Below are 11843 nucleotides of genomic sequence, written 5' to 3'. Positions count from 1 at the left end.
ATTTGCAGGTTCATCTCTTGTGGTATCAAGAGAGGTGGTTTCTAAACTCTTACAAATTGTTTCTTTGTGATTGTAATTTGTAATTGTTTTGTGCTTAGTGAACTGTTTATCTTGGTTTGAGATAAGCGACTAGACGTAGGATTGGTAAGATCCGAACCAGTATAAAATTATCTGTGCAAATTTCTCTCAACCTTACTCTTNTATTTATATTTTTTATTTGCGTAGTAAGTTAAATTGAGTAGAAATTAAAAGACACGCGTTTGTTTTAAAAACCCTCTTGATTTGTTATTCCACGCTAATAATTCCGCTGCAGTCGATTCTAACACAATTATATATAAAGTATATGTTTGGATGAAAATTTTGGATAAACTTTTTAACAAAACAAAAAAGAAAGTTCTTACCTCCTCAGCAATTTCACCAGCTCGCACATATGCTTTTCGAACTTTTCCGATAAGGCCAATGGTGACGTAAGCATAAAGGCCACCAGCAATAGCAATTAATGGCACAATGGCAAGTGTCACTAAACTTATTTGCCACACTCTAACAAAACCAATAGTAAAGCCTGCGATAAAACGGCTTATGTAGTGCATGAAGTTCCCAACCTGTAAGTACACCAATTATAACTTTGCCATATATCTTTAATGATCACTAAACATTAACGGCACCCTACTTTTACACAAACATTTGAAAATGTAAACTAAAGTAAAAACATATTTTTAATTATTTGTGAAAAAAAAAAAACTAAACTAAAAACTCAAATATAAATAATAAAATGAAATTGTATAGTAACCATAACTTATCATATTACTTAGATATGTAAAAGAACACAACTAATAAAATTGTGTATGTTTTTTTATTATTTCATCTAACCAACTATCAAACCATCATTCTAAAATGCGACGGATTGTAATTTAGTAAAGGTGTTTCTTTATAAAAAGGAAGAGTTCAAAAATTTATTTTAGGTTGAAATAATTAAAATGTTAACTATATTTGTTTTTAAAATTTGATCATCTCTAGGTTTTTGTTTTCATTATTTTTTGTACTTTTCTTTTAGATTTTGGAGCTGAAAATTTTATCTTACATTAACTGATTGGAAATTTTGGTATGAAGTTATATTTTGGATTGAAAGTTAAAGCTTAAATATGATTATTGTGATTGAAGGAAGTTGAGTAGATCCTGAAGTTATTTATAATCCTGATTACGGGGATGTATGTAAGAAATGGTTCAAATGTAAGTTTTGGTTGGTTAAAAATCAAAAAACTTATAATTTTTTTGTTGTTCGCTATAAACGTTATTGTTAATAATAGAAATGAGTTTATATATAATTGGATTACTTTGAATTATGATGATGTATATTGCTTTTGAGTTTCAAGTGATTTCAGAGTAAATTAGTGATATGAGTTTTTAATTGTTTTTGCCGCGTTAAAGGATATTTTAAACTTCTAAGAGTTTTTGAATTATTAAAATTAGTTTTGGCTTGATTTTGAAATGTTTTCACCTCAATTACCATACTTTTTCGCATCATATCCTGTGAGTTAATAATCATTTATAACAAAATGAAGTAAAATAACATTAAGGGTCTTTTTACTTTAAAAATCTTTGAAATTCTTTTTTTCTAATATTCCATATCACTATTGATTTGATTAGAAAATATGATTTTTATTAGTGTATAAGAATAAGTCAAGATTGTCATTGAAATTGTCTTAATTGTACATCAGTTTATAAATACCTTACATCTATATTAGTGTTTGGCTAATCTAAAATACAAAACATACACAAAACATTCAGTTTTAAGCATTTTTCTTTCTCTCTATTTTCATTGTCCTGTTTTCTCTCTGCTACTCCACGTTCCATTAAATTGGTATATAGAGCCAGGTTGAGTGAGGACCTGAGGAGCTTCAGAATCACGATACAGTGTGGTTGGTCAGAGTGGTTGAGGCAAAGAAGGAAAAAGGATGTCAAGATTTTGGTTCTTGATCAAAGAAGAGCAGTTGAAGCATGGCGGGATTGGATATGCCAACAACGAATCTTCCTATACTTACAAAGAAGAATTGGAGCAAGTGGAGCACGTGGAGCACATAGATGAAAGTTTTATTTAGATTTCACGATGTTAGTGATGATGTGGAAGAAACCAGACTTGAGCCTTATCTTAGTGCTTCAGGAGATCATAACCTTGCATTCAGAAGGAAAGACAACAAAGCTTTGTTCATCATTCATCAGTGTGTGGACGATACACATTTTGAGAAAATCTAAAATGCAGTGACAATAAGGGAGGCCTAGGACATTCTATTGCGGTGTCATGTAGGAGGAGAGAAGATAAAGAAGGTGAAGCTCTAAACCTTAAGGAGACCGTACGAGCTCTTACAAATGGAGGATTGTGACAGTGTGGGTGAGTACTTCAACAAGATTCTGGCCATTACAAACCAGATGAAAGAGTGCACAGAGAAAATCAGTAATCTTATGATTGTTGAGAAGATCATGAGATCTTTGCCACAAAAATTTGACTACATTAATTGTGGTGGGCATTGCTGAAAACTCACATTCTCAAGATAAAATGTGGTATTTGGATTCAGGATGTTCGAGTTATATGACTTGCCAAAGCCAATGGTTGGTGAATCTTGATGAAAGCAAGAGAGTAAGGTGAAGTTTGCTGATGATAGGACCTTAAAAGTAGAGGGAATATTATAGATGTTGTTATCAGAAGGAAGAATGGATCGCGTGCCATTATAACTAATGTGTTGTTTGTGCCTACAATGAAATGCAACCTTTTGAGTATTGGCCAGCTGATTCAAAAGGGTTTTACAATAGTGGGAGGCTTCAATAAGGTTGAACTGTTTGATGAGAATAGAAATCTGATCTTGAGAAGCAAAATCTCAAAGAATCAAACATTTCATATCAGTATGGAGGTAGTTGAGAATTGTCAGTGCATGTCTACTGTGAAAGACGAAAACTAACTGTGGCATTTGAGGTATGGCCATCTGAATTGGAGGAACTTGCAGCAACTGGAAATGAAACAGATTGTTATTGGATTGCCTAGTATCAGTGTGCCAGAAAAGGTTTGTGAGATGTATCTGGCAGGAAAGCAAACCAGAAAAACATTCAAGACAAATCTATACATGAGAGCAAAGGAATGCTTGGGAGTGGTTCACTTAGACACATGTGGATCGTTTGAAGTACCTTCAAAAATCAACTTTGTTTTTTCTTTTTTCAAATATTTTTATTCAAGTGAGATTTCTCTCATTCAAGCAAACAAACTTTTACTCAAGCAGAAACGAAGAAAAAACAACCTTTTTCTTTAATTTATTATCGCTAATGTAAGAATACACAACTCAAAAGTAATACTTTTTACTTGAATTTCCTTGTTTTACTTAATTGTTTAATGTGAATAAGTTACTGTGATTTACTTAAAATCGTAGAAAGTAAATTATGAAAATGTTAATGAATGTGTATGTATAAAATGTTCTCGTTAAAGTCACAAACATGGGATTTATATTTATATTTATATATATTGTGTATGTATATGTATGTATTAATGTAAATTTGGTTCTAGGAAAATAAATTAAGAAATTAAGCGTTAGAATAAAAGGTCAAATAAATTGATTTTTCTTAAAATTAAAATGAACTTATAGACAGTTTATTTTTTCTCTCTCTTTTTTAGAATATTCGAATAATTTAAAAGGAAACTAAGGTATGATTACTTTAAAAAAAATAGTTTTAAGTTAAAAATAAGAGGTAAAAAAAATTGTCTGCCAATTTTTATTGTTTTGGCTTAAGAAAACCTTCTGAAACAAAAATTGAGTTGCATTATTTTTTTTAAGAACTTTAATATTGTTTAAAATTATATCTTGTCTACTAAAGTGGTATATTTATGAAGAAAAATATTAGTTGTTGATCATAAAGCTCCTCATATTTTTGTGGTTTTGATTATACAAGTATGTAGTCAAATGATTGTCATTCCTTCTATACTTAATTGTTAGTGATACATTTACTAAAGTAAACATGTAAACTAAATGAGCTTGATACGTTCACTTCCACAAACACTTAGAAAATATATTTCAGAAAGTAATCAACTAATTAATTAAGGAACAGTACAGTAAATTATCTTTAGATGTTTAAACTTAAAAAATCCATGAGTTCAAGATAATCAATTACTTAATTTCATAAGTAGATAATTAACTGTTGGAAGGTTTTTGAAATACCATCTACATAAATAATGGATTCATATATAAAGTAATTAATTATTTAAGAGATGTAACAATGTTTTTTTATTGGAAAAAATTAACAAATTTAAGAAGAGAATAATTAAATACAGAATTAGAATTTAATATATATATATATATATATATATATATATATGATTTTGAATAAAATTTAATTAGAATGAAAATTTATCAAAAAAATCTATATTGAGAAGTGTGTTTGGAAAAATTCTTTAAAACTCTAAGTATTTTAAGATATATAATAATAATATAATTTTATTTATTGGCATTTAATTTTATTTAAATTAAAACATTAATTTCACCTCTATAATTTAAAACATTAATTGATCTTTTTAAATAAATTTATTGAACTCATTTTCAAGAAGTCATCTAAATTAGTTTTATATAAGATAAAACATTTTATGTATAAGAGATTTTCTTCCTACCATCTCTCAAAACAAAACGATGGCAATTACAGGAAGGATGATGATATTGTAACATCCATAAAAAGAAAGTTATAAATATTCACTTTTATTATATCTGTTTTACCCTACCCGTTTTTCCTTTGCAGAAACTACAAGTGCAGCACGTACGGATTGAAGAAACGAAAGAAATTTGGCATTGTGAAGCAAAATGAAAATGCAAAGAAACATAATCTATTATAGGATGGGAATGAAGATACAGGAATACCTTCTCAGAAAGTGCATCTTGAACAACGATGATGTCAGTGGTAATAGAAGAAATAACCTCTCCAGTTGAAGCCTCAGTATCAAAAAGACTTATATCTTGATTCAACATTGACCTTAAGTATGCCATCCTTATCTTTGCAGCTTGACGTTCCCCAGTATGCATCCAACATGCCACCTCTATGGAATCAATCAACATTACCAATGTAAGACAAAAAAAAATATATATTTATATAAGATAAAATAGATAAAAATCTAAGTTTTTAATAGTATCACGAAGGTATGTTACAATCGCACACACTTAACATTCATAACACTTTTTTTTTTTACTACAATGTAATGACTAACTCATACCTGTCCAAGATGAAAACAGTATTACTATGCTTAGATACACAAAATCCAACGCATACTGCAAAATCGTAAAGAAGCAGCATTAAAATTTGATTTATTTAAAATACAAAAATAAATTTGATTTATTTACTTAGAAACTTGTATATGTTAGGGCAAGTTATTTGATTTTTCAAATAATTATATATATTATGATGAGATGATGGAAGTTTAGCCTTGTTGGATAAGGGCAGCGAGATGATTTTGGAGGAAGAAGATGAAACGGTACACGATTATGCATGGGAAGTGGACAATACATGAAACTCATATTATGATAAAACAAAGACAGGCAAACCTTGGCAACTTCGTGGGAAGCTTCTTTGGGAAAAAGGTAAGCCAAACCTATTACGTTGATAATCTTTCCGAAGAAGACAAAGAAAATAGGCACAGAGGCACCATGAATACACGCCCCAACAGATCCGACACCCATCAAAACGCAGTCGTACAAGTCAGCGAAGGAGAAGAGCTTCAGAAGAGGAACCTTTCGTTCCTGCTGTGTCCCCTTTTCTTTCTTCTCTCCATCTGACATGTTGATATTGCCCTCAATCACAACGAAAGGAATTAATCACCACTAAAATATATATGCTATGATGATGATGATGGTGAGTTGTGGCAGAGTTATTTGAAAGAAGGAATGTGTTCAAAACTTGAAGATGAAGAATAGGTTTGGTGGTGGATGAGCCATAAATTTATTATATAAGGTGAAAATGACAACACATTTATTATATTTTAATGATTGTTATCACGATTTCTTATTTATTATCCTATACATCAGATACATAATAATCATAGACTTCGTATATACAATACTTTTATCGTGAAATGCTGTCAAAATACATTGGCCACACTAATTATTTCAATAAAGAAACTTTTTTTTAATGTTTAACCATTATTGACTCTTTACTAAAAAAAAATTAAATTTGGATTATTAAATCAAATAATTCATAAGTATTTTTTCTAAATCTTTTACTTATTAACATAAAATGTGCTTTTCCTTATTAAATGTATTTATACTAAAATTAATTCAATAGAATGGACAGAATTCAGTCGGTCCTAATTTAGAAATAAAAGCAAAATCGTATTAAGTTAAAAAAAATTTATCAAGGAATGAATAATTTACTCAGTCATTCCATTTTCTTAAGGCTTTCAAGAGGCCATAAATACAAGCTGAAAAATCTAGTGTGAGTTAATTAGTAGTTAGGAACGGTAATACTATTTCGCAGTAATTTAAATTATCTAATCTATTAAGTATTATTGAAATAAGAGTGATAGGGTGATATCCGGATAAAGTTAATAGGAGGGTTGAAGGGTATGTGAATTTCATATTTTTCTATTTATATTTTGAGAATTATAAGATTGATTTGAAAGGTTTAAAAGAAAGATAAAAAAAAGGTTGTGAGTTCAATTCTTTCTATTAATAAAATATTAATAATTAATTATTATTGTTAATAAACAATATTATTGATATAATTTATCTATAATCAAAATTAATTAGTTTTAGGTTTAAAGCATTTAGTTGTCCCTATTTTCGGGAGGTTTTCCCATTTTGATCTCCGTTTTATTCGAATCCCCAATTGATTCCCTATAAGTGTTAATTTCAATCAATTAAGCCCCTGCCGTTAACAGAAATTAACAGGTCATCCTTCCAGCTCTGCAAAAAAGTTAACCCCGTTAACTAAATTTAACGGCAGGGACTTAATTGATTAAAATTAGCACTTATAGAGACTCAATTGGGGATTCTAATAACACGGGATCAAAATGCGAAAATCTCCCAAAAATAAGGACAACTAAATGGTTTAAACCTTAATTTTATTAAAAAATAGACTTTAAATGAAAGTTCGCACCCGTTTATATATTTTAAAATCACAAATAACATATAAAAGTTATAAGAAATTGAAACATAAAATATTTATACAACAAAACTTCGTAATAGCATAAGTTTTGCGATGTCTGTAAGCTAATATGAAAGAAATATTAAAAAGAAGACATTTTTAAGAGTGAACAATATATCAACATTTCTTTAGATTTCTCAATACTCCAAACTTTTTTAAAATTCCATATAATTTTATTTATTTTAAAAACATTATATTTTATCTACTCGTTTACCTTACATACATATGTTAAGTTTTAAAGACATTAAAAGTCAAATTCCTTAAATTTAAAAACGTTATACATTTTTTATTGCATTATACGTATGCACCTTTTGAAGGGGATTATAATAAAAAAGTTAGTGTAATATTAAAAAAGACTCCAAAAATTAATGATTAGGTTATCGATCGTAGTAACTTAAGGAGAAAGAAAAGAAAAACTCTATTGTTTTAATTTAGAACGACAAGTGATGGTATAACCTACACAATTGGAGACGAAAAAATATGTTTTATTGGATTTAATTCCTATTTTTTATACATTCTTTTTTCACTCTCAATAGAAATAACCTGGTTTTGGAATGTTCGAAAAAGTATTTTTTATTATAGTTTGTGTTTTTAAGGATCACAGAAGAAATTTCATAAGTAGAAAAATATTTGTGTTGGTATAGATAGCGACATGAGAATACAAAATAACAATAAAATGAAGATATTTGGGGTTTGGATAGGTCGGGATAGAGGAAAAAATTTTGGTCGTGACAAGTAAAGATAATAAATTGTCGTTGATACGATCAAATTAATATTATTAAATTTTAGTAACTATTTAGATAATAGCCAATAAAAGAGAAAGGTTAAATTCAATTTTCTAAGTTCTCTTCCAACAAACACGAAATTGATTCTTAACAAATTAGTTCTTATAAAAACTATACAAAATGGTTAATAAAATAATAAAGATAAAGGAAATATTAAAGAATGAAGTAACAAAAGATAGAAAGAAAGAAATATATAAAGAGATGTAAAAAGATAAAAAAAAACAATGATACAAAAAATAGATTGATTTCACTTTTTTTTTTTCAAAATAGGATTCATGATTGATTATCTAAAAATTATTGTTCGATCAATTATTATTTCAGATTTTCAAATTAATCAAAGTAAATTCTCAATTAATTTGTTGGCGTTCTCACTCTTAACCAAAGTAAATTCATAATTAAAAGTAAGAATTTTGTAGATTAGTCATAGTAAATTTAACCAAAGTACATTTTTAATTGAATATTACTATGCCTAATCATGTCTATTCTTTGACCTCCTATATAAAGTAAAAAACTAATTTACCAAAGTACATTCTTCATTAATTCTTGTTGAAGTTTTTACCACTAATCAAAGTACATTATCTATTATTGGCAAAAACTCATTCAATCATATGAAAGTTTCTAACTTTAATCAAAGTAAATTCTCAATTAAAATTAAAAACCCTTAGACTCATATGATTGATATGTTATGTAGATTTTACACCATGCTAAATTGCTATAATGTAAAAATAATTACTTTTACTTGATTAAAGAGAATAAGACATAGATAAAAATAAATTACAACAAGAATCAAAAGAACAAACGAATTTATTCATCTAACCTCAGAATCCAATTAAGAAATTACAGTAGAATCAACCCTAGAGGATTAATACTCCATGAAATGTTAAAATAACATGAAAATATAAGAAGAGAAGGTGGAGAACATGAGAGAAGAGAGGGTGGAAGAAATTTGAATCCCCCAAAGGGTTCCTCCACTCCCCTAATGTGTTTCCCTAAGTCTCTTTATATAGAAATTGGATTGGGCTTTGTTTCAGGCTTTTTTGTTGTTGTAATCTTCTTTATGATAATGTAATCTCCTCCAATTATTTTCTAAATAATTCAATATTGTTGATAGGGGAGCAAATGTGATAGTAACTGTCTTCTATCGGTTCATTATCGAAACTGTATCCATTGCCTTATGAATTTACCGAGCCAACCATAAGACACAAATTTGTCTATTCTTCTAGACTTTGATCATCCTCATCATCACTTGATGAACAACCAGAATCACAATCTTCCTAAGCAACATAGACCTTTTTTACTTGTTCCCCCTTCTATCTTGATTTGATTTTTTATCAATCTTTTGCTTATTCTTCAAGGCAAGACACTCAGGCTTGATATAGCCTTCTTTGTCGCATGCAAAGCATGTAGGAGTTGTAGCCTTGCTTCTCCTTTTTTTTGCCTCTAGCATTTCCTGCAAAATTAGATACAACATTTCTATATTTCATAAATCTTGAAAATTTCTTTACCATCATATTTAAAACTTCCTTTCTGGCAGTATCGAATCTAAGTCTGCATCACAGTTATGCTTTCTTGAACTGTTCTTGATTGTTGTCTTGAGGGAAACAAAGTGCTTATTGTTTACACCCTGGAAAGTGTACCAGATCGTATTAAGTAATAAATAGACGGTAAGTCCAAATATCGTTTCCCAAGGGACTCTTGGCCTAAACGTTCATGTGAATTAATCGCATATGACTTGAAAGAATAATAATTTGAGATTGTAATGCAAAGACGAAATTAAATATGCAAATGCAAAAGTTGAATCAATTGACATATAAGAATATGAATGAATGAAATTGTTGGGGTTTACGGTTTCATCTTGATCCACCCTCCTATATCTACTTTTCCTATTATATTCCACTTTATTATCAATGTTCATGCAACTTTCTAATTTACTCTAAACCCAATTCCTCAACGAAAAGAGCCTATTACTATAATTACTAGTTTATTATCCTTAGTCTCCCTGGCAATTACTAATGCATTAATCACAAAAGCTTAAAGTAATTGACCCTCCCACTCCTATCTCTAGGCAGTATTTCATAATCAAGAGAATTCTTGTCATTTCTAGATTTTCCCGTACGTTCCCATATCGACAAAATCAAAGATCATGACACTGAATGCGTTTAACAATGCAAGTTTAAAGTACAGAGAAGAAAACCCAAACTATTGATAATACAAGTATATGAATAAAATAGGAATGTTGATATAAGAGAGTTTCACAAAGATTACATCGTTCTCCAACAACAAAGGGTTTAGTTCACTATTGACATGGTGAAACTATATGGATTTAATGGAAAGAATGAAAGAATAAACTCTAGAATTGGTGAATTGGAGCCTTAGCATCCAAAATCCGCCTCCAAGGAGTGTATAAGGTATTCTGTCGTCTTTCTCTGTCAAAAGATTACCCTAGAATAGTTCTGAGGGTCTATTTATAAGCTATGAAAAATTACAGAATTTTGGCCCAAGCCTAACTGTTGAGATTGTTGACAACACAAACTCTATATCAAACTGGTTTTTGATGATGACAACTCAATGCTTAATAACAGTGCATATGTTCCAGTATTACATGTTCTTATTCTGTAANGTTTGTCATATCTGTTGAACATGNTTTGATTGAATTACATTGTATGTTCCTATGCTTGATTGAGTGTTATATTTGTGGAACATGCTTGTATTAAAATGTTAGATACATTGTTTTTAATCATTACACATTTCTGAAAGAAAAGATCACAGACACCTTTTGAACTTATATGTGTTGTGACAAAGTTCTAGTCCAGTCGAATACAGTGTTAATGGATTCGCTATGCTAAAATCTTTGTACAGATTTTATGAACATGTGCTGAAAAGAATTTCAAAGTGATTTTTCATGTGTCAGTCGATTGATTACTTGACTAGCAAGCTAGCTAAGTTTGCTCAAGCTAGTAACAATTTAAATGTTGTACTGAATTCATCTAGTAGAAGTAAAAATAGGCAAGGAATTGGTTTTAAAGGTTACTCTAACAGAACCAATGCTAGGAAGCTTAATGAATTAAGAAAACCTGCCAGAAATGCATGTTTTTATTGTAACTGTGTTGGTCATACTGTTAGAAATTGCTACTACAGAAATGTTGCTGTTCCTCAAGGATTATACGTATGAATACCAAAGGAACATGTGACAAGAACTAACAATCAAGGACCCAAAATTTTATGGGTACCAACAACCAAAACTTAAGTGTTTTGCAGGTTATGCAGCTGATATAGAACTGTTCTCAAGGATGAATTAACCGTGGATTATATCAAACACCTTGAATGTTTACAACTGGTAATTCTGTATCTATCTGCTGAATCATGCATACATTGATTGATTGTTGCTGAGTGATTGTTTGTATTGCGTGCTGAACTGTTTGGATGATTGAATTTGCTTGAAAATGATTTTTAATTGTCCTAGTGATGAGTCGATATTTTATTGATTTCACTTAGTTTATTGTGCTAGAATTAATCAGGGAATTGTGCTTAATTGTCCGGTATTTTCCCGTTTCTGTTAATTGTGCTTGATTTGATCGGAAATTCTAATTTTAATTAATTTTAATATTCTGAGCTAATTAATTGCATTTTTAATTGCAAGGAAAATTTTGGAGATACAATTTGGAGCATTGGGAAGGAGACAAAATAATTCAAGACTCTCCAATTAGACATTTTAAATTTAGTTGTATTCTAATTTATTTGTTTAAACTTTTTGGACAAACTTTTGCACATTGGGCCATTGTTGGCAAAAATATGAGGGCCCAAAATTGTAGGACACTTGGCAACCTAGGGTTTATTTTTTTTTAGGGTGGACCCCACCCTTTGAGAGAGTCACGGCCTTAGCTAAAATTGTTG

General features: G+C 29.5%; 1 protein-coding gene across 1 annotated transcript in view; it reads right to left on the bottom strand.

Annotated features, from left to right (window-relative positions):
- The window catches only part of LOC106755510 (ABC transporter B family member 2-like), a 14448-nt gene extending 8529 nt beyond the window's left edge, over nt 1–5919 (bottom strand). Inside the window, exons 1-4 of the mRNA XM_022778324.1 lie at nt 5568–5919; nt 5240–5294; nt 4890–5065; nt 402–602 (exon numbers count right to left, since the gene is read on the bottom strand). Of these exons, the coding sequence (XP_022634045.1) occupies nt 402–602; nt 4890–5065; nt 5240–5294; nt 5568–5801 (666 nt within the window). The 5' untranslated portion in view covers nt 5802–5919. The remainder of the gene's footprint in view (nt 1–401; nt 603–4889; nt 5066–5239; nt 5295–5567) is intronic.
- Nucleotides 5920–11843: the final 5924 nt, after the last annotated feature.

The sequence above is a fragment of the Vigna radiata genome, unplaced genomic scaffold, assembly GCF_000741045.1.
Source record: "Vigna radiata var. radiata cultivar VC1973A unplaced genomic scaffold, Vradiata_ver6 scaffold_329, whole genome shotgun sequence".
NCBI classification, from domain to species: domain Eukaryota; kingdom Viridiplantae; phylum Streptophyta; class Magnoliopsida; order Fabales; family Fabaceae; genus Vigna; species Vigna radiata.
The sequence above is the reverse complement of the archived record's forward strand: the minus strand, read 5'-3'. Positions and strand labels throughout refer to the sequence as shown.